Source organism: Aspergillus uvarum, assembly GCF_003184745.1.
Source record: "Aspergillus uvarum CBS 121591 unplaced genomic scaffold BO82scaffold_3, whole genome shotgun sequence".
Classification (NCBI taxonomy): Eukaryota; Fungi; Ascomycota; class Eurotiomycetes; order Eurotiales; family Aspergillaceae; genus Aspergillus; species Aspergillus uvarum.
Window position 1 is genome coordinate 502,299 of NW_020291300.1, and position 23,066 is coordinate 525,364.

Below are 23,066 nucleotides of genomic sequence, written 5' to 3' on the forward strand. Positions count from 1 at the left end.
AGAAAACACTGAGAATACATTAATATTACCGGGAGCGGGTCTCCTTTCCCCTAATCGGCCGGCGGGTTGATGATCGCTGGCGTCAGTTCAATCTTGATTCCGCTCCACTACCACCACCTTTACTAAACTGCTGCCTCCGAGGGGCATTCCATTCATTCTGTATTATTTGCATTGTTATGAGCCTTTCTACCACCTGCCTGCCTGTCTTTTCCCTCTCTTTCTCTCCCCTTGATTCTTGCTATCTTCCCCCTCTTCCTCCGTGTCTCACCTAGTTCCATCATGACGGTATGTAGCGACAACACACCCGGTTCAGACACTCCACCTCATTCCCCCTCAAAACAGACACTTTACTGATTACCTGTCTCCGTACTCTAGGGTCGAGAATCTGATAAGGGGCATCGCTACATCTCTGCCCTGGAAATTGCGCGCTGCCAGGACAAATGGGATGAGGTTCCTGAATTGATCCGAAAGGTGACCAAGCATGCTCCGCAAAAGACATGTAATGCCCACTTGCCCTTCGCCCCATGATTATCACTTGCCGGAAGTTAAATTGACGAGTGTCGCTCTCTCAGGTCTCCTGGAGGTTGCCAGCGCAGAATACCAGATCGCATCGCATATTCGGAAAGAAGCATCAACCCCCCAATCGACCTCCCCCTCCTCCAGCCTCCATGAATTGGTCCCGTCCCTTCTATCTACCGTCAATCGAGCCGAAGGGCCTAAACAGGAGGTGTTTCAAGCACAAGTCTGCCTGGGTTGGGTACACTGGACACTGAACGAACCAAGCTTAGCAACATCTCGTTTTCCGGACAATTTTACTGAAACAATCCACGACCTCGAAAGTGCGGGGGAGGAGCTCTCCCCGTGGACGCAGGCCTGCCTTGTTAAAGCATGCTATTTGAAAGGTGCGTCCATTCACCGCGGATAGATTCAAATAACGTCGAGCAATGCGCTAATCCATGCATAGCTGCCTCGCAACGCATGGTGTCGGACGCCGGGGATGCCCTGGAGACTCTCGAATCGGTCACACCATGGCTGAATAACCACCTGCAGGGTTCCACATTGAGCAATCCTCAATTTCTCTACTGGTCTGAGAAGCTATTGGCTGAAGGCGCCTCCATCACCGTGGACGATGCTCTCCGCGACATTGCCGCTACCGATGCACAAACCGTGACGACCGCGCTGGGATTTCTCCGGCTGTGGGCTTCCCATCCTAATAACAAGCAAGCAACTGCTTCTCAGACTGTGCATGCGAACAGTTCTACTGAGGCAGTACTCCGGTCATCACTTTGGAAGTCATATTACCAACTCCTAACGTCGATTCTGCGACATGGTGTACCATATAGCCCTTCCACCAACGGACCTGAGCGCCCACAACTGGCTAGCGAGATCCGACGCGTAGAAGCTCTCTACGAGGCGACCCTTCTTCGTGAGACAAATTTCCCTTCCGCCAATTCGAGCAACCCGCAGGTCGAAGAATGGGTTGAAGAAGTGGTCTCCAATTGGCAGGTGCTTGGTGGGCCCGACTGGACGGATGACGAGCTCGGGGAAGGAGGCCAGAATGCGGTTGGCAGAAACGTCCTCGATGTATGTTTTCCCCATGGAACCAGGGGCGACAGAGCTACAAAGAAAACGATCAAGCATGCTAACTCTGTCGTAAAAGATCCTTTATCGTGCTGCTACCAAAACGTATCATTCGCACTTGATCCTTCGACGTCTATTTCATGTTCATTGTGCCTTGGGTGACTCTGTTCTCGCTATCAAAGCACTTGACTCCTACATAGAAATTGTGACCAGTGCTAAAGAAAGGGCCGAAAAAGGGGCGGAGTCCGGAGAACTGGAGAATGATGGTAACTTGCTTCGCACCATCGCGGAGGGTGTGACCATGCTGTGCTGCTTCGGTTCCGACAAAGAGGCTGAAAAGGCAAGAGACCTGACGAATTTACTGAAGAAGTTTGCCGCAAAGCATGTCCAAGACAACAAAGACCAGGAGAACGGTGCCATTGTTATCATGCAACAAACGAACTCCGCTAGCTCCCAGGTGGTTTCTCCGCTGGATCTTGCCGCAGCTTATAGAGGTATTGGCATAGGACTAGCCAACTGGGCTTACTGGACGCCCTTTACTGAGGACCGCGACGATATTCGCGCGGAGGCAATTGATTACCTTGACAAAAGTTTGGCACCGGAGCTCCAAGACGAACTCAATCGTTCCTCGCTTTACACTCTGGCTCTGTTGTTGGCCGAAGACAGGGACATCGATAGTGCTATTGAGTATGTCCGGTCGGCGTTGACATCAGATCCACAGCCACGAGCCGGACAGGCCGACTTTACTCGCGAACGGGAACTTGTTCCCCTTTGGCATCTACTCGCTCTGCTTCTTAGTGCGAAGGAAGATTTCGACATTGCCGAGCGCTCTTGTGAAGCTGCTTTTGAGCAGTTCCCTGCTACAATTACCTCTTTGGCCCACAGCGACAGACGGCCACAGAAGCATAATCATAACTTCCAGGAGCAGGCCGTCACTGGTTTGACACATGCTCTGATAGATCAACTGCGCGACAGGGAGAAGGAACGCATCATTGAGACTCGTATGACACAGCTCGCGTTCGTTGAGCTCCTCGAGGGGCCAGAGAACGCTCTGAACCACAGTGAACAGCTACTCAGCCTTTTTGCCACCTTATTCCGATCGTTGAGCCTTGAAGCGGAGACAAAACCCAGTAATGCTCCGGTTGACCATCTTGCACCACCTAAAAGCTCTGCTGGGACAGTGAAGAGTCTCCGGGGAAGTATCTTTGGGCGGCACCGTGGGCATCGTGCGAGAGGAGACACCGCTCCTGAATCGAAGACTGACGGCCATGCGCCCCCTCACCCTGATCAAGGTGATACGGCACCTGCCATACAAGTCACCAACGATGCTCTCGCCGAAAAGCAAACCGTCGCAGGATCTGGATCTCGAAAACTGCGATCTAGGAGCAATACCCTCCAGAAATCGGATGGCGTGCAAGACCAGGATCACAATCAAGTGATCGGCAAGAATGCAGCTCAGGCTGGTCCTGATGATGCGCCCCAGCCGCCCTCTCCAGATATGGTTCGAAAGGCAGTCACTGATGCAGCTGCACAACCGTCAACAGCCCGACAGCCGCTGGGCCCTATACCTCATAATATTAAGCACAATCAACAACCCCCTCCAATCGGACACCCTAATCAGCCGCCTGTACAGGACACCCGACTACCTTTAACCTACGCATTCGACTCGCCCACCAGAGCTGTGACCAAGGTCCCGCCAGTTCAATCCCAAAAGCACGCTCTCTCTATACTTGTCAACATCTGGCTACTTATTGCCGGACTCTATCGTCGCGCGTCATCGTTTGACGACGCACACGAAGCATGCGAAGAAGCATCTAAACACATCACGCACTTCGAGAGCCTTGTGGCATCGCAAGAATCATCCGCACGCGCGTTCCGTGAACGGGGATGGGGCTGCCCCAAGAGCTGCCAGGACCTCTGGGCCGATCTTTACGCGGAGCGAGGCTTTCTGTCAAACGCACAGGAACGTCCGCATGAAGCCATGGAACACTTTGAGAAGGCTCTCAGACATGAATTGAATCATCCGAAAGCCACGATTGGACTATCCAATCTACTCCTCGACGTCTGGGATCGAACAATCCCTCTGGAGCCTCCAAGACCAGGCATTGAACTCGACCCTTCCATGTTTCCTCTGTCCTCCCCTCTCAGCGAACCCAAAAAGAAGTCGGATCATGCTGGGGCAACTCTTCCCACGGACGCAAAGGCAGGATCTGCCGGTGTTGAAAAAGAGGAGGAGCCTCAACTTCTCAACCGCATTGCCGCGCGGGAGCGAGCTTTTGGCCTGCTATCCGGGTTGACAAAATTAGGCAGCTCTTGGGATAACAGCGAAGCTTGGTATGCACTCTCCCGAGCATATGAAGCAGGGGGGCAGGTTGAGAAGCTGAAAGAGGTGCTCTGGTGGTGCATCGAATTAGAAGATCGTCGTCCCCTTCGACACTGGTCCAGCATCGGCTCTGGTATATATGTACTTTGAATATGTGTATCTAGGTCTACGGCAAGCGCTAATCCTTCGTTTTTCTTTGCTCTCGCTTAATATGATACCTCGGTGATCTTGGTGCGTATAGACGAGAATTACTATATATAGAACTGGCAGGTGGAGGACACATAGACTAACTGGGAAAAAGGTTAATGGTTTTGAACTGGAAAACAAGACATCTTTATGTACACATCAAGTCCAAGGCATGGAACAATAGAGCTAGATGATTGGTAGATCTACCGGGGAGCCGCAACGGGAGTCCAAGCAGAGTACTTAGGGCGGGTGCTGAATCATCGGATTAGCGCACTGATTCATTCACGCAGATTACAGTCGGAGGTAACTCACGTCGAGTAGGTCTTGAAAGCAGCGCGGCTCAGGGTCAGGGTGGGCCTGTGTTCAGGCAGCTCCCAGGCGCGGACGCCGGTCTGCAGGGCCCTGTCGACCGTAGGGGGGGCATCGACCATGTAGGAGATCCAAGCGTGCCTAAATAGGAGTCAGAAATAAGGGCCGCACGGCTGCAATCTCGAGTCAAGAAAACCCAGATACTCACCATCCGGGCTCGATCTGAGAGGGGTCGTATTCGTGCTCCTTGTAATCCACCCAGCGCGTACGAACTAGATGACCATCAACAAGGATTTCGACAGGATCCGCTTCCGACTTCACTCACGAGGAAGCTCTTCCTCCATGTTCTCGTAGAACTTGTTTCCGTACCGATCGGTGCCAATCAAGGTACCGGCCTTGGTATCACCTGCAGGTGCCATTGCGTCAGACATTTATTTCTTGCGCTATATTCGTCCTCAGCGCGACGAGCTTACCGATGTACTATATTCGTCGTAGAGATCAAACACAGCGTCAGTGCCTTGTCTATCCGAGTCCATCATCTCCGGCCCTCCGAGGGGTACGTACGTTCATCTGGTGACCATATTCCTGTGCGAAGATGGAAGTTAGCAAAGGGAGTCCTCTCCTCTGAAGCGATTGTGGGCAGCTCGGATCTCACCTTGAAGCCAATGCGCCGCAGGTTGCGCAGCGTACGAAGAATAGTCGACATCTTGAGTAGATATGTAGGGAGTCGTCAAGCGCCAATGGACTGAACGAAGCAAGCAAGTGGTTTCGTCGTCGTCGTCGACTCCGTCTTGCATCGCCGGGGGGAGTTGTCCGCCCGCCTAATCCGATCTAGCGTGATTGGTAGGTGTTTGCCGTGTTTGCACACCCGTTGCTGTTTGTTCTGTCTGTTATCTTTCCCGATCCCGCTCGCGACAGCCCGAATTGTCCTCCGGATTCCCCGGTTTCCTTGTTTTCTGTCGCCAGAACAGACCTGAAGATGTTCGGACGGATTGGGGGCCATGCCCTGCGGTGTGCGGTGCGCCGACCCGCTGCGCGGAGGAATCTTCTTTGTGAGCGCAGATTCTCGGCCCATTCCTCTCATGCCAGCGCCCATTCGACTGTGCCCTCGGCCGCTTCGCCGTTGGGCAGTATTACTACCGAGCTGGATCGGATCTCACCTTGCTTCGAGATTAATGCCGAGAGGATTCAAATCTTGGACTCTCCTGCCAGTTTCTACGACACCCTCAAGGTATGATTGGACAATTGAGTCAAGTCAGGATTGGATGCGCCAGAGGAGCGTGGAGGGACTAAGATCAAGACGTTCTCGTCCATATAGAGCAAAATCCGCAACGCAAAACGACGCATTTACCTCTCGACCCTGTACATCGGCAAGACTGAGCATGAGTTGATCGCAACTCTGGACCAAGCGCTCCGGGACAACCCCGACCTCAAGGTCTCCATTCTCACAGACTGCCTTCGAGGAACTCGCGAGTCGCCGGACCCCTCATGCGCATCGCTCCTCGCTTCGCTGGTTACAAACCATGGATCCGAACGTGTCGAAATCCGAATGTTTCATACTCCCAACTTGACGGGTCTCAAGAAGAAATGGATTCCTCGCAGGATCAACGAGGGATGGGGTCTGCAGCACATGAAGCTGTATGGCTTCGACGATGAGATTATCCTCTCAGGGTATGCATGCTCTATGTGTTCCTGACGCACAGGTCTAGTCACTGATTGCAAGCGTAGCGCAAACCTGTCAAACGACTACTTCACGAACCGTCTGGATCGATACCACGTCTTCAGCTCGAAAGAGCTCGCTGACTACTACGCCAGCATCCACCACGCAGTCTGCAGTCTCAGCTTCCAAGTGCTCCCGGATCCGCACAATGCCGCCGGTTACCTCTTGGACTGGCCGAAAGCCAATGGTGCCCCCTGCCCTCTGGACGACCCGCAGAAGTTCATCGCGTATTCCTCGGCATTCCTACAACCCTTCTTCCAGCCCAACATCGACACCAAGAAAGCACTCGAGCCCAAGACGTCCACCCATGCCTACGTCTACCCAGTGGCCCAGTTCACCTCCTTGCTAAACCCGGACACTTCGACGGAATTCCCGGCTGTCACTTCCATCCTCCGTCTCCTCTCGACCTCTCCCGCCTTCTCCGGCACCCGCTGGCTGTTCACAGCGGGGTACTTCAACATCCACCCTGTCCTCTCCTCCCTCCTGATTGCAAGCACTTCGCCGTCATACACCGCCATCAGCACCCGTGGGACTGTGCTCACAGCCTCCCCGTGGGCCAACGGCTTCTATGGGTCCTCGGGCATTTCCGGCATGCTTCCCGCGGCATACACACATCTCTCCGCGAAGTTCCTCGACCAGGTGGCCCTGGCCAAACGCACGGATTCCGTGCAGCTCAAGGAATGGCGCCGGGGCACCGTCGGCGAGCCGGGTGGCTGGACCTACCACGCCAAGGGTCTGTGGATCACCCTACCCCGGGAGGAATTCCCCAGCTTGACTTTTGTCGGCAGCAGCAACTACACCAAGCGCAGCTACAGTCTGGATCTGGAAGTCGGCGCCGTGGTCGTCACGGGAAACCAGACGCTGAAACGCAGACTCGGCGCCGAGACGGACTGGCTGCAAAAGGATTCCAAGGCCATCTCTCGAGAGGATCTGCGGCGCACGGAACGGCGGGTGAGCTGGAAGGTTCGCCTGGCGATGTGGATCACTGAGAAGGTGGGAGGGGCTTTTTAGAGATGATAGAACCTTTTTGTATACCCCCTTTTTCGGCAATTGATGTATGTAAATATTTATATATATAAATGATATCTTGCGCAATGATTACATAAATGACTATGTGGATGTGTTGCCTATGTATGTATGCATCCGGCCATTTTTTAGGGTCTATGTGAAAACAGCAACCGATGAAGACTTTTGTGTTGACGTCTATCTACCATGCAAGGTGGGAAAAGTTAACAACACCGCAACCGAGACGCCTATGTTAATGTGAGAAAGCCCGCAATCTTTTATTTTTCCAGCCAGAACATGCCATGGGTAAAAGGTATCGTCGCAATCGTTGAAAGCATGTGCACACACGCAGTAGCAGCAATGAGAGAAAAAGTTCACCTCCCAAAATCCACCTTCCTTACGCCCGTCCGGGGACCCGTCCGGAAGAACCCACACGCGCCGGACCCAAGCCCTGGCGCACCTCGTCCAGCATGCGGATGCCGATCGCCTCGTTGCCGTGCTTGCCGCGCTTGTACTTGACACCCTTGCGCTTGGCCTGGGACCCGGTGTTGTCGTCCCAGCCCGCGAGGAAGTCATCCATCACCGAGGTGAAGTTGTGGCGGGGGTTGACCGTCTGCCCGTTGGCATCGATCAGACTAGGGGCCTCGGAGATCGCCGACATGCCCGTCATGGCGGTCATGCCCGTCATGCCACTGACCATGGACATGCTGTCGTCGAACTCATCCTCCTCGTCCAGCGCGTACAGCTGCTCCACGCGATCGAACCGATCGTCCAGTAGCCGATGGCCCTCGGTACGCGCCAGGGCCGACGAAGTCATCGAGTACGCCGAGGGGTTCGTCAAGGCACCCTTGCGCTTCTTGCGACGGATCGGCGTCCCGCCGACCGTGAACACCGTCGACGCCAGCGTACTCTGCTGCTCGGAGGGCCCGACACTGGGGGCGGCGGCGGGCACGGCGGGCTTGGCAACGCCGGCCTTGACGTCCTTCTTGAACTTGGCGAACTCGCGCATCCAGCCCTGATCCTCAGGATGCATGTCCGGCGCCGGGGCGTCATGTTCCGGCATCATCTCCTCCGCATCATCCCCGCCTGCCGCAGCTGCTCTCTTCTCATACTGCGCCTTGGCGGCTGTCGTATCCGTCTGCACGGGCGCCTTCTCCGTCGCGTCCGACTCCCACCCCTCGTCGTCCTCCTCGTCGAAGTCATCGTACAGGGTATCCTCCCAGTCGCCCTGGTCCATCTCCTCCGCGCGCGTGGTCAACTGGCCGAACAGGTTGTCATCGTCCGCCTCGTCGACGTACTCCTCATCCTCCAGCGCCTCCAGGACCTCGCGTAGCCGCGGGTCCATGTTCGGCTGGAAGCCCGCGATCGCATCCGGCACGTTCTGCTGGTCCTGGTAGGTGGGCTTCCGCGAGTAGGCCGTCGCGGTCGACCGCATCTCACTGGGGGCGTAGCTGCCCCCGAACTCACTGCCCTGCCCGTCGTCCAGCGACACCTGCCGCAGCGCATCCTCCAGCTTCATCTTGCCCTTGCTCGAAGGGGCTTGGTTCTTTGCCTCGACGAAGTGCGCGTCCCCGGCGCCCGACCCCAGCTCTCGCAGGTGCTGCATGTAGTCATATTTGGTGTCATCGTAGAAGATGCCGTAGTTGGCCGCCTCGCCTTCGTTCTTGCGGACGGCGCCGCTGCCGAATTGCTGGGTCAGCGTGGCGAGGTTCTGGCCCCGGTGGGCGTCGGCTGTGCTGCTGCTGCTGCTGCTGCTGGTAGGGGCCGGGCCGGACACCGGCGCGAGCACGCGGTCGTCGGCGCTGGGGTCGTGGATGAGAGGGTCATGTTGGGAGCGGTGGAAGAGTTGGTAGGTGGTTGCGTTTTTCTTGTCGCTGGAGGATTGGTGGGTTAGTGCTTGAATTGACGAGACCCGGGAAAGTGTGAAAGACTTACATCCACTGCTTCCGGGGAGGCATTTTGGGCGGTAGGTCGTCCGAGGACAGGCGTTGGGAATTGGGATGAATGGAGAGAAATCGAGAGATGCAGCTTTGGGCGTTTGGGCGAAAATTCAAGAAATTCGTGGGGGAGATAAAGTCACGTGGGGCTGCTTATCGAGGACCCGGTGGGTTGCGCGATGCGACGGCGTCGATACAAACACACGTTATATCCCACAGGAGAAGTACTGTCCTGAGGAGTTTATGTAGACTTAATCTTCCGATTCGACTCTCAATTTTCTTTCTCCAGCATCAGAATTTCACTCTTGCTGCCGATGCTGCAGAGACACCAAAAGATAAAAAAAAAAAAAAGGAGGGGAAAAACAGCCGCTGAGTCAGCCTTATCTTATCCGCGCGGGGCAAATCTGATTGGGCCAAAACCCGCAAGTGGGATTAATTCTTCTTCAGTTCTTCTTTTCTCTTCGCCTTTACAAATCAATCAACCATTCCCTCCTCAACTACAACTACTCTTTTTTTCTCTCCTTCCCCTATTTCTCCTCCTTTCCTGCATATCTCTCTACCTCTTCCTTTCCCCCCTATCTCCTCTGAACTGCTCCGCAGTCACCCACCGCCACCATGGTGTTGGCCAAATCCAAGAACGCCGTGGGGCTGGGCAACAGCCTCATGAAGGACCGGTTCGGCAAAGGCAAGGCCTCGAACCAGAAGAAGGCCTCGCACAATGCCGGCATCGTCCGCAAGGACATGAACGGCGACACCTACGTCACGAACGCGCAGCAGGACGCCTCGTGGGTCAAGATGCGCAGTATCACCGAGCAGGCGGCGCTGGACGAGTTCCTGAGCACCGCCGAGCTGGCGGGCACCGACTTCACCGCCGAGAAGATGAACAACGTCAAGATCATCCACACCGACCAGAAGAACCCCTACCTGCTGTCCGCCTCCGAGGAGAAGTCCGCCATCACCAAGCACCGCCAGAACCGCGGCCGGCTGACCGTGCCGCGCCGCCCCCAGTGGGACGCCTCCACCACCCGCCAGCAGCTGGAGCAGCTGGAGAAGGAGAGCTTCCTGTCCTGGCGCCGCGGCCTGGCTGAGCTGCAGGAGAACCAGGACCTGCTGATGACCCCCTTCGAGCGCAACCTGGAGGTCTGGCGCCAGCTGTGGCGCGTCATCGAGCGCTCCGACCTCGTCGTGCAGATCGTCGACGCCCGCAACCCCCTGGCCTTCCGTTCGGAGGACCTCGAGGCCTACGTCAAGGAGCTCGACCCCCGCAAGCAGAATCTGTTGTTGGTGAACAAGGCCGATATGTTGACGGAGAAGCAGCGGGTCATGTGGGCGGACTACTTCGATCGCCATAATATCAGTTTCCGCTTCTTCTCGGCGCACTTGGCCAAGGAGCAGAACGAAGCCCGGCTCCTCGCGGAAGGGTCCGGGTCGGAGAGCGACAGCGAATCTGATGAGGAGGAGCAGCAGCAGCAGCAGCAGGAGCAGGACTTGGCGAAGAACACCCAGGCCATGAACATTCAGGACGGCGAAGCGCAGCGGGAAGAACACGACGGCGGATTGGAGCTGCCTTCTGCCACCAGCAAGCGAACGGAGATCCTCAACGTGGACGAGCTAGAGGAGCTCTTCTTGTCCAACACCCCCGACACCCTCCCCGACAACAACACGGCCGACGGCGAGCCCATCAAGCGCAAGACGACCATCGGTCTGGTCGGATACCCCAACGTGGGTAAGTCCAGCACGATCAACGCGCTCCTGGGCGCCAAGAAGGTGTCCGTGTCGGCCACCCCCGGTAAGACCAAGCACTTCCAGACGCTGTACCTGTCGCCGGAGATCATGCTCTGCGATTGTCCCGGTCTGGTGTTCCCCAACTTCGCGACGACCAAGGCCGACCTCGTGGTCAACGGCGTGCTCCCGATCGACCAGCAGCGCGAGTTCACGGGGCCGGCCTCGCTCGTCGCCCAGCGCATCCCCAAGCACTTCCTCGAGAATGTCTACGGCGTCAAGATCCTCATGCGCTCCGTCGAGGAAGGCGGCACGGGCACTCCGACCGGCAGCGAGGTGCTGCGCGCCTACGCCCGCGCCCGCGGCTTCTCCACGCAGGGACTGGGCCAGCCCGACGAGTCGCGCGCCGCCCGCTACGTGCTGAAGGACTACGTCAACGGCAAGCTGCTCTTCTGCCACCCGCCCCCCGTCGACGACGGCAGCTCCATCGACCCCGCCGAGTTCAACAAGGAGCTCTACGACCTGGCCCACCTCCCCGAGCGCCGGCAGGCCCAGCTCGCCAAGATGATGGCCGCCGACCCCCTGGGCGCCCACGTCGACCCGGAGACCCTCTCCCTCCTCGGCGTGACTGGCGCCACCAAGCAGCCCGTCCAGGGCTCCCTCGCCCGCAACCTGGACAGCGGCTTCTTCGGCCCCGGCGCCGCCTCCTCGCGCGGCCAGATGATGCTCCCCTTCAACTCGCAGTACACCGAGCAGGGCCAGCAGATGCGCAAGCAGCTGACCGGCCGCAAGGAGCGCATGATGGTCGCCCTGGAGCGCGGCATGGATGTCTCCGAGGTCCGCAGCGGCAACTCGAAGAAACACTTCAAGGCCAACAAGAAGCGGGCCAAGAAGGTGCGCAAGAACGGCTCCACCGAAGATGAGTATTAGTGGTGCCCTTGGCTTCTTCTCTTTTTGTTCTGTTTCGGGTTGACTCGCGGGCGAGTGCGGACGTGATGATGATTTTGTGTGAGGTTGGTATTGGATTGGATGAATCATGAAATGAACACAAAAAAGCTGTGGGTTCTTTCTTAATTTCTTATATCCCGGTATAAACTACCTCTGCTTTTTGTCTTTCCTTGATGGTAATATGTTATCATGGTATATGGGTTTTTTTTTTTTTTTTTTCTTTCTAAACTTTGTGCATGGGAAATGGGGGCTATGAAATATGACATACATTGCCGATCTTCCTCAAGCCCATTGGGCTTCAACTAGTATCACTGCCAAGTGTATTGACCTACTTCATTCGGCTAAAGTATCTAATGCGTAGAGAGAAAACAAGCATGCAAACCCTGATTACAACCGACCCTTGATCTTCAACCCCGTCTGGCTCAACAACCTCTCGCCCTCGGCCCGCTGCCACTCCAACTTCTGGCGGATCTCCGCCTTGCGGTCCCGGTTCTCCCGCTTCCCGAGCTGCTGCAGATGCACCTCATCGGGCCCGTCGGCGATGCGCAGCGTGCGAATCAGCGCCCACATGTACGCCAGGGGCGTGTCCTGGCAGACGCCGGCCGCCCCATAAGCCTGGACGGCGCGGTCGATGACGGTGAGGGCGGTCTGGGGGACGAGGACCTTGGCCTGGGCGATCTCGCGGAGGGCGGACTTGGCGTCACCCTGGTCGATCTTGATGGCGGCGTTGAGGACGACGAGGCGGGCGGCGTCGATCTCGACGCGCGAGCGGGCCACCCACTCGAGGATGACGCCGTGGCTGGCCAGGGGCTTCCCGAAGGTCTGCTTGCGGTCGTCGTTGATGCGCGCGATCAGCCACTCCAGCGCCTTCTCGGCGGCGCCGATCGTCCGCATCGCGTGGTGGATGCGGCCCGGCCCCAGCCGGCCCTGGATGATCTCGAACCCCCGGCCCTCGCCCAGCACCAGGTTGCTGGCGGGCACCCGCACGTTCGCGAAACTGATGTGTCCGTGGCCGTGCGGCGCGTCGTCGTACCCGTACACCGTCAGCATCCGGTGCACCGTGATCCCCGGGGTGTGGGCCGGCACCAGGATCACGGATTGCTGCTGGTACGGGTCGGGGTGGTCGGGCGCCGATTTGCCCATTACCAGGTAGATGGCGCAGCGGGGGTCGCCGGCGCCGGAGGACCACCATTTCTTTGACCCGGTGGTGCCGTCAGTGGCTGTTCGTTGGGACGGACTCGAAGGGGAAAGTTAGCAACGTACCGATCCATTCAAGACATACTCATCGCCCTCCCGCCGGATATGCAACTGGATATTCGTGGCATCGCTCGACGCCACCTCCGGCTCGGTCATCAGGAACGCCGACCGAATCCGGCCTTCCAGCAGGGGCGTCAACCATTGCTGCTTCTGCGCCTCGTTGCCGTACTTGGCCAGGACCTCCATGTTGCCCGTGTCCGGGGCGGCATTGTTCGTGGCCTGGGTTTTTGTGGTTTGGGTTAGCTTGTCCTCAGCCCGCCCTGAATCACCAATTTTGGAGGAAACAGCACTCACCTCCGAAGCAATCAAACTCTTCCCCAAATACTCGGCCATAAGCCCATACTCCAGATTCGAGAAGCCGGCGCCCTGGGCGAAGTGGTTCTTGGGCAAGAACATGTTCCACAGGCCGAGCTGCCGGGCGCGGGCCTTCAGGGTCTCCATGACGGCCGGGTGGGTGGTCCATCGCTGCTCGCCCTGGCCCAGTTGGGCCTGGAAGACGGCTTCGGCGGGGATGCAGTCCTTCTCGACGAATTCTTCGACCTGTGGATTTTTGGTGGTTAGCACATCGGGATTCTGAGATAGGAGCGAGGGGGAAGTTGAGTTAGACTCAAGGGGATATACCAGGTCCAGGGTCTTCTTGGCGCGGTCGCTGACGAAGGGGAGGGCGATGGGGGGGATGCGGGCGGAGGCGGGCATGTTGATGGATGAAGTCTTCTCTGGGGTTCTTGGTTGAGTGGTTATCTGGTGGAGGGAAGGAGTACGGCACAAGGGAAAAGAGGAATGGGCTTGTAATTAAAAGAAAGGAAGCGTCTGGATCAGACGATGGCGTGGGATGAAATGAACTGTTGGAAATGCGGAGAGCGACAGAAAGCGGAGAAGATGCCGATCGGGACCTCGGCTGATTTGGGGTGGTGGTCGTACATACACTTCCTTCCTACTATCCCAGTCGTGGATGGATTATATCATAAAGACACATCGACAAGTAGCATCTCAGTAACCCCATTAATAATAAAAAAAATCATGATAATAAAGAATCCCCTCAGCTCCAAAGTCCCACCTAGTTGTGTCCCAGCCAGTAATCTCCCAAAATCCAACCTCGGTTGATTTTTCTCCCAGTTTGACCCTCCATAATGAAGTTTCATAAGCAATATAAAAACAGATTCATCCCAAGCATAACAAACAATCCCGAACGTGAGAAACCAAGTGTCTCGCAGCCATCCAGCAAAAAGACAACAAGGTCAGGAATTCGAGAAAGAAAGGAAAATCTCTTCTCCGGCGACCCGCGCGAGAGAAACGACAGAAAACAAACCACGGAGATGTCGTCTAACCCCATCAAGCAAATAAAAAAAAAAAAAAAAAAAACAATGAAAGTCGTCATCTCCTTAGGGTGGTAGTCTTTAGACAGCGCTCTCGGTATTCTCCTTCTCACGCTGGGCTTCGGCCGCCGCAGACTGTTCGAAGTTCTTCTTGCCCAGTTTGGCGAACAGGGATTGGGGCTTGCCGGCACTGGATGGACGGATTTTACTGTTAGTCTTGAGGTTCATCCCTCCCAGGAGAGCTGATGGATTTGGTAGCAGAGAGATGAGAGAAAACGTACTTCTTGAAGCGCTTGCCCTTCAGGTCGCTGAGCTTCTTCGAGCAAGGGCTCATGAGCTCGTCCGAGGGCGATACGTAGCTGGCTTGGTTACTGTACGCGTTCCCTCGTCAGTCAGAAGTCGGTGGTCCACCAGAAACAAGAAGACAAACAACCCGTAGGAGCTTGTGTAGTGTACATACCTTTCTCCGCTGGCCAGCTTGCCCTGCAGCTTCTGGCGGTGGTAGTCCATTGAGTTCATCGGCTTGCCGGTCTCCTCGGCAGTGCCCAAGTGCGTGTTGGTGGAGCGGTCGGTCAAGGGTTGAGCGTCCATGGTGGTGGTTGATGGTGGATGTGGATTATTGAGGAAGTGGGTTGGGAGAGTGCTTAGTTGTCTGATAAACGCGTTGTAGAGGGAGTTCTTCAGATGGTTGTGGTGAAGTGGAGGCAGAGAAAGGCAGAGAAGGCAGAGCGAGAGGCTCAAAAGGATAAGCAACGGCCGGCCAGCGGGAAAAAAAACCGTGTCGATTGTTGGCATGGCAACCACCACAATGAGATCATGCTCCAGCATTACTTCATTCAACATTCAGGTCAACCTTGATCGTCATCCCCTCTAAGCAAATTAGAATTAAATCCACGGTTCTATACGTGGTCTAGTCATCATCGTGTCGTATCCTGATATACATGTACAAATAGACAAACAACCTAATCCACGCCGGCCCAATAAACACACGGATCCAGACACACAAATAGACCGACAAAGGAGGGAGTTGACCTGGAAACACGCAGGGACAGACAATCAGAAATGCCGATAAGCTTCCGCGGCCACCTATCATATCCCTGCACTGCTGTTTGCCTGCCACTGTCCCACCCAGACCAAACATTCATCGCCCTGGCGAGTCATCGACGATTTCCACGGGAGACGCTTCGGATCCAGGGGTGGTGCTCCCCTCACGCGGGAGATCAGGCGGGCTGCTACGCGATCGCTGCACCGGTGGAGCCACCTCCGGCAATTCCAGGGTACTCCCTCTTTCCTGCTCCGGATCCTCATCTTCGGCCGAACTCAGTGCATCAGAAACGGGCGTAGGCGGCGAGTACGCCAGCGTTGGGCTGAGAAGCTCGTCCTGCGAGTCTTCGGACAGGTTGCGTCGATGGCCGCCGGTGCGTCGGCAGGAAGACGTCGCACGCGTTGACGTCGGGCTCACCAACGGAGAGCCGTACGGAGGGGACGGCGACGAGGACGAGCGCAGGCTGTACGACCGCGTGACCATGTTCTGCACGCGAGGAATCTCAATGTACCCACTCGCCGTGCCCCGCGCAAAGAGTACCAGGCCAAAGCAGAAGAGGATCATCATGCTCTGGATAACCGCCACGCGTTTCTGGAAGACCAGCTCGTCCGCCAGCACGCCCAGCTGCGAACTGAGCGAATGGATTTCTTGGTGATACTGAATGCGCTGATGCTCAAACTCCAACGCCACGCTCTTCCACACCTGGTCGTATTGCTCTCGAACCTGTTTCAGCTCATTTAACACTGTCACGTTCAAGCCCTCCAGGAATGTCGACGTCTTTGTCAGCTGCCGCTTCTCGACTTTATCGAAGGCGTCGCGCAGGATGCGCGATTGTTCTTCAATGTACTGAAGCGAGAGACTGGAGTTCGACTCCAGCATCTGGAGTCGTTTGTGCACTGACTTGAAAAAGGATTCTTGCGTAGTTGGGTTTGCCGACGGTGGCTGGGTCATACTCGACCTGGTCGGTTCCGCTATACTGCTGGGTTCATCCTTTGGCAGCAAAGTAGACTTGTTGTTTGCTTCCGTTACAGCGCTAAGGGATGCAGTCTCGGAGTTCACAGCAGTCACTGAGGACGACGATGAGTCCGTTGCAGTTGATCCCACTGCGCTTGTCACCTTTTGTTCTCCTGGTTCTCCGGACAAAGCTTCCTTGCCTTTGCCCGAAGCCACGGTCTCTTGCGCCTGGGATGGGGACGCTTCGTTCGAAACAGGTCGATTGGGCTGGGGCTGGGCTGCCACTTCAGGTCCAGCACCAGGAGCCGGTGCCTCCTGGTCGTCACAGGTATCGAGAAGCCCCAGAAGCTCGCGCAGCTCTGGCACATCCATGTCCGACCCGGACTGGCGGCAAGCCTCTTCCTCTGGGTCGCTGGTTGGCGCCGTGTCGACCGGCTCAGCAGTCGCCGGAGTAGGCGCTTCCTCACCCGTAGCCGTAGTCCCAGAGTCCGGGGCCATAGGAACCGGCACCGTTGATTCTTCAGATATCTCCTCCTCATCATCATCTGCGGGACCAGCCTCCCCATCATGCTTATATTCCTCCAGCATCGTTGTGCCATGAATCCGAATCAAGCTCAGCGGACAGAAGAACTCGTTCCCGTAGTGCGTAAGGAACTCAATCTTCACATATCGCGCCCAGATGAGCGGATTCTCGACCGCAAAGGCCTGCACCTCCCGCGTATTCCGGGCCTCATAGACCCCCAGCTCCCGCCACTGGTCCAACTTGGCGGGATATCGATCCGAGACGCTGACTCGGAACGTTTGGAATATGGAGCTGAAGAACTCGTAGTTGGCGAGCACGACGGTATCCACCAGAATGTCGTCGCACAGTTCCAGGATCAGGAATTTGTTCTTCGCCCGGCACTCATTCAGCATGTAGCTGTCCTTGTTCTCGATGAGCACCGACGACGACCCGCTGCACTCCGGGTTCGTCTTGAGCACCGTCGCCGCGCAGTCAAAGGACGCATAGTTGAACCGTTCTTTGCAGGTCGTGCCCGCGTCCTTCGATCGAGGCACCCCCGCCTGAGGCATGCCCTGAGCCGGTCCATCGGCGCCGGCCTCGTGCCCGGCCCCCGGTATCCGCTCGCCTCGCGCCTCAGTGGAGGGAGAGACTATCGCGGTCCACGCCGTAGGCCGCGTCGCCTCGGGCGTGGTGTCTGCGCCGAAGCCCCCAAAATCCAGCTCGATCTCTGCATCGTCGCCTAGCGAGTCCAGCGCATTGTTGATCCCCGTGGGTCGTCGCCGGTCCTCCTTGCCCTGAGCCACGCCACCACCACGGCGACTGCCACCCACGTTCTCCGCAGACTGTCCAACCTTGGCCAGATTCTGCTTTTTCCAGTCTTCGAAGGACAGGAACTTCGCATTGTCGAGCGGAGAATCCGTGTCGAGCTCCTGGTCGGACCGGTGCTGCTGCTGTTGCTCGTCCACCGAGGTGGGACTCGTCACCGCCTCATGGCTCGAAGCAGACGCTGACACGGTCACCGATGCGGCTTCTGCTGCCACCGAGGGCGTCTGGGATAGAATATAAGTCGCTGCATCGGCCTCGGAGCGCTGAAGTCCCCATCGTGTCTCAATACAGACAGGCCACTGGATCAGCTGGGCGCCGAGTTTCAGTGTATCGGGCGTGGGGCAGATCGATGGAGATTGATTGGCGGCGACCCCGTCAATCCAGGTTGAGATTAGAGTCATCCAGGGAATCCATTGTGTTGCCGTCCACCCGGCCATTTTTGGGGGACAAGTTTCCCTAACGCCCAAGGGGTTGGCAATGGATATGGATGTCTTGAGTTGAGATTTTTTTTTTGGTCTCGCAGCGCCGGGACGGGTGATTGTGCGGAGTTGTTAATCGTAGTAGCTTAGTGTCTCTCCGCAACTCAACTAGAAGAAGAAAAATGGGTTGACCGCCACACACGCGCGCGCATTGTCTGTGGAGTCCGACGGAGGAGATCACGTTTGTCTGTGATTCAGTGTACGGAGTAATTTAAGCGTCACTCTGGGTTGGGCGAAGGAAAGGAAATGCAAGGATACAACAAGCACCCTTTGTTGACCTTCCCCAGCCTCTTGTCTCTTGCTCTCCGTGTCCTGTCAGAGAAACACTCCGGCCGGCAAATGACACGTTCTGCCAGGAGGAAAGTCAAGCTTGTCACACAAGTGAAAGAGGGGACTCCGTAGTGGAGACGACGATCGGGACCGACTGCTCAACTGGGCTTACCGTCAGTCCACTCCGTCACTGGAGGAGCAGAAGAAGAAGAAAAGGAAGAAGAATAACCTTGGAGGCCAGACTGGCCTAGACTGTGGATGCGTCAATAACACCGGACTCGTAGACAATGATTCGATCGTCATCGCCCACCTGTTTTGATCTTCTCCGCTTTGCCCACCGCCTGCTACTTCAGGGAGCTCGGGAGTGGCCACCCCGCCGTGCCCTGAGGGGGTCCCTGAGCATGAGTAGTGAGTTCCGTCGACGCCTGGGAAGGGCAATGATATGTACTCTGCTGATTTGGTTTATCGCGGGCATGATTAGGCCATCCAGTTTGGATGTATCCATGACGTCTCAACTTTGATCTAATGCGTACCATTTTCGTAGAATATGTCAGCAGCTCGAGTGCGTTGAATACGGACGGCATTTCTGATGAATCTACTGGCCTAAAGAGGAAAGTCTAATGCCTTTAAGGTTCATAAAGTTGGCGAGGAAGGAAGATAGCGATATAAACTTGCGGTGTTTACATACTCGCAGTTCTGTTTGCATAGCACGTGACCCGATCTTTTCAGGCTTTCCCCACGCCGATGGAAAGTATACAAACAGAAGAACTACATGTGCTGCGCGGGGTCACTACGATATTTCTAACTTGACAATTGTATATCTACATGATGTTGAGAGGGAAAATGTCATAGAATACTAGAATCACTTTTGATTCCTGTCTCATTGTTGCTTGTCACACCGCCTCATCACCACTACCTACTCAACTGTCCCGGCTAATTACATGTAGTGCACAGATGTCCCGGTCCAGTCCAACAGCCTGTTCCAGGGAAAATAGAGACGACCAAAGAAAGTACGGATGAAAGAACGACCGTTCGTCTTGTTTCATTGATTTTTCATGTGTAAGAACCGAGTGAGGGAATAGCGCCACGGCCTGCTGCACGCCATCGTCGTCCTGCGTCGTCGTCCAACGAACCCCCCAAGCATTGGACCTTTTTAAATTTTTTTTCTGAAAAGGGAAAAGGAAACATGGGATTTTCACAAGGGGAGAGGAAAGAAGAGTGAATAAAAACAACTCAAACACTCCAGTAAGAGGACAATCCCTCCAGTTATCAGTTGATGAGTCACTTTTGACCTGCTTGTCACCGCCACTGCTGACTCCGTCGAATAGCGTCATATTATACAGAATAGGAAACAGAAACACTGACAGATAGATGGGCACGGAGACCACATACATTCTATAGGGTAAGAAGAGTGAAGAGAATATAGGTTTTGAGTGTGAATATAAGGTCGCCAGGCGCCAGGTGCTGGCCTTGGCGACCGCATGGAGAAATGCATCGGAGTAAGAGTGGAAAAGGACGAAAGCGGAAAACAAGTCGGAGTATTGGTTGAAATGTTTATTTATTATTGTGTTGCTCTTCTCAGCGACAGTGGACGGTACAATAGAATGGAGAGGAACGTCGGACGCCGGCACCAGAGGTGGGGCTAAGCTCCTTACAGATGAAGGTCGTGCCAGCCTCCGACAAGATCGAGATCTTCGTCGACGCTGCCATCGTAGTGGTTCGCGGCCTTGGTATGGGCGGCTTTAGGAGACTCCCAGGCGTCGCGACGCCGCCCCTTCTCCTGGAAGGGACGACGCCGCCGCTCCCGATCCGGAGGAGAGAACGTCTCTTTCTTGGCCCATGAACCATAGTCAAAGCCAGAGGAACCTAAGCCCCAATCCTTCCTCCAACTCATATTGCTTGAAAACTTCTTTCCGGAAGAGGTCTCTGGGGACTTGAAGTTCCTCCGACGATCACCAAGGGCCGACCATTTGTCGACGCTTGACTTTTGCGGGGAGCTGTCGGGGGACTGAGGTGGGGTTTTGATAGCGGTGATTCCCGCCCTCGGATCCCACGACTTGGAAACAAACTTCTCGGAGTCTTCGTGAGGAGTCTCCATCTGTTGGGCGCGGACGTTGAGTAGGGAATTGCTAACGACTTCGTGCAGGCCAGTGAGGGATCCACGGAGCTCAGGCGTGCTGCTTTCATGACTCCAGCTTCGTGAGTTCTGCTCGCGACGCTGCTGGTAAGCCACGTCCTCAGCTTCAGATTCCTCCTCCTCATCCCAAAGATCGCTCCAGCTCTTGGAGATCTGCTCCTCCTTCTTCTTGCCGAAGACCATGGAAAGAGAAGGCAGGGGCTTGGTAGCATTGCTTGGCAAAGAGCCGGTGATAGGAACGGGATCGGAGGGAGGTGGGAATCGAACCTCGTTCTTGCGGAACGGAGGAGACCGGAAAGATTCGCCCATAGCGGACTCCAGAACGGAAGCCATTGATGGGGTCCCCTGGTGGACAGAGAACCACGATGTGCCAGCAATCTCCGAGGGAGGGAAAAGGTCTTCGGTGTAGCTCTCGTTGTCGGGAATGGCGGAGAGTTGGCGGAAGGTCTGGGGAGGGCTGGCTTGGAGAGCTTTGGCCCAAGGGAAGGAGTCGCCCTGGTTGATGTGAGGGCTCTGGATGGAAGGGGTCCGAAGCGGCTCCCGGTTGGCACTGGCGGCAACCACCTCGCGGTCGTCCGTGCAGAACTCATCCAGCGCGTCATCATCTGTGGTGAACGTGACGGCACGCAAGATAGCTTCGCGAATGCCAGAAAGGGAACGCTTCGTGGGGTCAATGGCAAGAGCAGTCCTCAGGATTTCGAAGGTATCCTGAGACATGTTGGGGAAGATGTCAAACAACGATTGGCGGTCCCGAACGTAATCCGCGTAGAGGATGTCGGATTCTGTCGGCGTGGCGAAGGGATTCCGTGCGAACAGAACATTGAGCAGACAGATTCCAATCGCCCAAATGTCGGCTTTGGCGGGGGAATAGCCGACGGTGGAGGGATCGTACTGCTCGGGAGCCATGTAACGATCACTGCCAACGCAGGCCTCGTGGGACCACGCCTCCCGAGTCGCCAGACCGAAGTCACCCAGCTTCATGGAGCCATCCTGCATCAAGAAGATATTCTCAGGCTTGATGTCGCGATGGTACAAGCCGTTCGCGTGCATGAACTCAACCGCGCTCACAAGTTGCAACATGAAGTCGCGCACGTGTTCGGTTTCCAAGGGACCACGGTTGAGCCGGATTGCTTCGTACAGGTCACCATTCGAGCAATACTCCAAAACGAGATACATGTGGGCATCCGTCTCGAAGGAATGAATGAGGTTGACGATGTTGGGATGAAACCTGAGACGTCTGTGGCATTCCAGCTCCTCGGCGCGGGCATCATATGGGGAGGGGTTCAACGGGTCACCCGAGGAGGACTTGGTCATGCACTTGATGGCGACATCTTCACCAGTCTTCAAATCCTTTGCCAGGAAGACCATGCCAAAAGATCCATGGTTCAAGGGGGCGACGGTGCGGAACCGTCCGTCCAACAGCTGGCCTTCAACAAAATTGTTCTTGAGGCACTCCATTGTTATGTGTATACTCTAACAGGACGATGTTCTCCCAGAGATGGTCGTCGAGGTAGAATATAGGAACAGGCTCACTTGATCAGAGCGTGTTTGAGTGGTCGGTTGGCAAGGCTCGAGTTAAAATTGAACTCGAACGATGTGGCTAACAATGAAGTTCAAAGACTATGCCAGCTCAAGTTTCCAAGTAGATCTTGGCCACCCAGATCCAAAAGAGAAGAGTCGGAAGGTGAGAGAGGGGAATAGGAAGCGGAGAAGAACGAAACGACAAAAGGAACAAATGAGTTGTCGGCTCAGAATTTATCGTAAAAATATCGGAAAGTCAAAAGAGGATATGGTGACAAAAGTGAACAAAAAAAGTGGTGAGAATGAGTAGGCGCAAGGCGCAATGCAGAGATACCCGGGGGGGGTTTCGAACGACGATAGGAAATGATTTGTTTAAAGACTGTTATGAGTGCATCGGTATATCGTTTTCACAAATAGGGGCCCACGGCCAAAGGCGAAGATAAGTATGTTGCGAGGAAAGAATGTGATTGAAGTGAATGGCGATGTCCGGCGGTAGGACAGTTGGTCAACAGGGAAACGACGAGGAAGAACGCTGCGTAGATATCGTAAACACCAAGAGTATAAACAGACAAGGCTCGTAACAAAGAAAGGCCTTCCAACACCAGGCTGAAGGTCGGGGAAGAAAAGGTCGTGACTCGAAGGAGAGGGAGCGGTCGACGACTATCGAGTCATAGAATGACCGATAGATTATATAGTTCTGATGGTTGAGTAGGAAACTATATAGAGAGACCGAGGCTTTGGACAACTGGTAGGTCAGGTCTTCTGTCCCGTGAGTGGGCGAGCTGAAGAACCGAATACCAGCACCCGGCCAAGGTTGCGCGGCGAACGGATGGACAACAAAGCAGTGTTGACCTCAGAGCGGAGCGGCACCCTCACACGTATTATCTGCAATTGAAACGTAGCAAGGCTTCAAAGGACAGTCTGCAGGAAGGTAGGCGAAACGTGGGTCCGAGGAAGCTCTCGACGTGGTTGGCTTGGGAGCAAGGATGAGTCACGGGGGTAGGTGTTGGGAAGGCCAGGCAAAAGACG

The 23,066-nt window shown here is 55.6% G+C and overlaps 7 protein-coding genes across 7 annotated transcripts; 3 read left to right on the top strand and 4 right to left on the bottom strand.

The window, feature by feature from the left end:
• Positions 1-112: 112 nt before the first annotated feature.
• Positions 113-4,329, top strand: BO82DRAFT_88643 (putative filamentation protein (Rhf1)). The gene is made up of 5 exons (XM_025641626.1): positions 113-285; positions 376-499; positions 573-902; positions 965-1,584; positions 1,661-4,329. Exons 1-5 carry the CDS (start codon positions 280-282, stop codon positions 4,052-4,054), a joined length of 3,474 nt encoding a protein of 1,157 aa, XP_025496741.1. The 5' UTR covers positions 113-279; the 3' UTR covers positions 4,055-4,329.
• Positions 4,193-5,173, bottom strand: BO82DRAFT_350239 (complex I NDUFA12 subunit family protein). The gene is made up of 7 exons (XM_025634093.1): positions 5,055-5,173; positions 4,964-4,984; positions 4,873-4,879; positions 4,725-4,805; positions 4,608-4,671; positions 4,403-4,540; positions 4,193-4,342 (listed from the first exon to the last, which is right to left on the bottom strand). Exons 1-7 carry the CDS (start codon positions 5,103-5,105, stop codon positions 4,294-4,296), a joined length of 411 nt encoding a protein of 136 aa, XP_025496742.1. The 5' UTR covers positions 5,106-5,173; the 3' UTR covers positions 4,193-4,293.
• A 155-nt stretch (positions 5,174-5,328) lies between these two features.
• Positions 5,329-7,326, top strand: BO82DRAFT_88656 (CDP-diacylglycerol--glycerol-3-phosphate 3-phosphatidyltransferase). Its single transcript, XM_025641627.1, has 3 exons — positions 5,329-5,630; positions 5,718-6,070; positions 6,128-7,326. Exons 1-3 carry the CDS (start codon positions 5,379-5,381, stop codon positions 7,128-7,130), a joined length of 1,608 nt encoding a protein of 535 aa, XP_025496743.1. The 5' UTR covers positions 5,329-5,378; the 3' UTR covers positions 7,131-7,326.
• Positions 7,200-9,360, bottom strand: BO82DRAFT_350241 (ribosome biogenesis protein LTV1). Its single transcript, XM_025634094.1, has 2 exons — positions 9,060-9,360; positions 7,200-8,998 (listed from the first exon to the last, which is right to left on the bottom strand). The coding sequence occupies exons 1-2, from the start codon at positions 9,080-9,082 to the stop codon at positions 7,522-7,524; spliced, it is 1,500 nt and encodes a 499-aa protein (XP_025496744.1). The 5' UTR covers positions 9,083-9,360; the 3' UTR covers positions 7,200-7,521.
• A 183-nt stretch (positions 9,361-9,543) lies between these two features.
• Positions 9,544-11,954, top strand: BO82DRAFT_350242 (ribosome biogenesis GTPase LSG1). The gene has a single exon (XM_025634095.1). It carries the CDS (start codon positions 9,677-9,679, stop codon positions 11,711-11,713), a length of 2,037 nt encoding a protein of 678 aa, XP_025496745.1. The 5' UTR covers positions 9,544-9,676; the 3' UTR covers positions 11,714-11,954.
• A 164-nt stretch (positions 11,955-12,118) lies between these two features.
• On the bottom strand, positions 12,119-18,067 carry BO82DRAFT_273039 (uncharacterized protein; the record flags this gene model as incomplete). Its single annotated transcript, XM_025631040.1, has 7 exons — positions 12,119-12,925; positions 12,995-13,207; positions 13,283-13,521; positions 13,596-13,699; positions 14,586-14,675; positions 14,765-14,838; positions 15,470-18,067. The coding sequence occupies 7 exons, from the start codon at positions 18,065-18,067 to the stop codon at positions 12,119-12,121; spliced, it is 4,125 nt and encodes a 1,374-aa protein (XP_025496746.1).
• A 1,963-nt stretch (positions 18,068-20,030) lies between these two features.
• Positions 20,031-21,974, bottom strand: BO82DRAFT_397713 (putative serine/threonine protein kinase; the record flags this gene model as incomplete). The annotated part of the gene is made up of 1 exon (XM_025638965.1): positions 20,031-21,974. The coding sequence occupies one exon, from the start codon at positions 21,972-21,974 to the stop codon at positions 20,031-20,033; it is 1,944 nt and encodes a 647-aa protein (XP_025496747.1).
• Between the last annotated feature and the right edge of the window lie 1,092 nt (positions 21,975-23,066).

Bases quoted from the DNA above. Each gene is read 5' to 3' on its own strand.
- BO82DRAFT_88643 (XM_025641626.1), top strand. The intron at 500-572 runs GTAATGCCCACT...TCGCTCTCTCAG, and splicing joins GCATGCTCCGCAAAAGACAT to GTCTCCTGGAGGTTGCCAGC. The intron at 903-964 runs GTGCGTCCATTC...ATCCATGCATAG, and splicing joins TAAAGCATGCTATTTGAAAG to CTGCCTCGCAACGCATGGTG.
- BO82DRAFT_350239 (XM_025634093.1), bottom strand. From the start codon at position 5,105: ATGTCGACTATTCTTCGTACGCTGCGCAACCTGCGGCGCATTGGCTTC. The intron at 4,672-4,724 runs GTGAGTGAAGTC...ATGGTCATCTAG, and splicing joins CATGGAGGAAGAGCTTCCTC to TTCGTACGCGCTGGGTGGAT. The intron at 4,343-4,402 runs GTGAGTTACCTC...CCGATGATTCAG, and splicing joins GCTTTCAAGACCTACTCGAC to CACCCGCCCTAAGTACTCTG.
- BO82DRAFT_88656 (XM_025641627.1), top strand. From the start codon at position 5,379: ATGTTCGGACGGATTGGGGGCCATGCCCTGCGGTGTGCGGTGCGCCGA. The intron at 5,631-5,717 runs GTATGATTGGAC...TCGTCCATATAG, and splicing joins GTTTCTACGACACCCTCAAG to AGCAAAATCCGCAACGCAAA. The intron at 6,071-6,127 runs GTATGCATGCTC...TTGCAAGCGTAG, and splicing joins GATGAGATTATCCTCTCAGG to CGCAAACCTGTCAAACGACT.
- BO82DRAFT_350241 (XM_025634094.1), bottom strand. From the start codon at position 9,082: ATGCCTCCCCGGAAGCAGTGGAT. The intron at 8,999-9,059 runs GTAAGTCTTTCA...CCAATCCTCCAG, and splicing joins CCTCCCCGGAAGCAGTGGAT to CGACAAGAAAAACGCAACCA.
- BO82DRAFT_350242 (XM_025634095.1), top strand. From the start codon at position 9,677: ATGGTGTTGGCCAAATCCAAGAACGCCGTGGGGCTGGGCAACAGCCTC.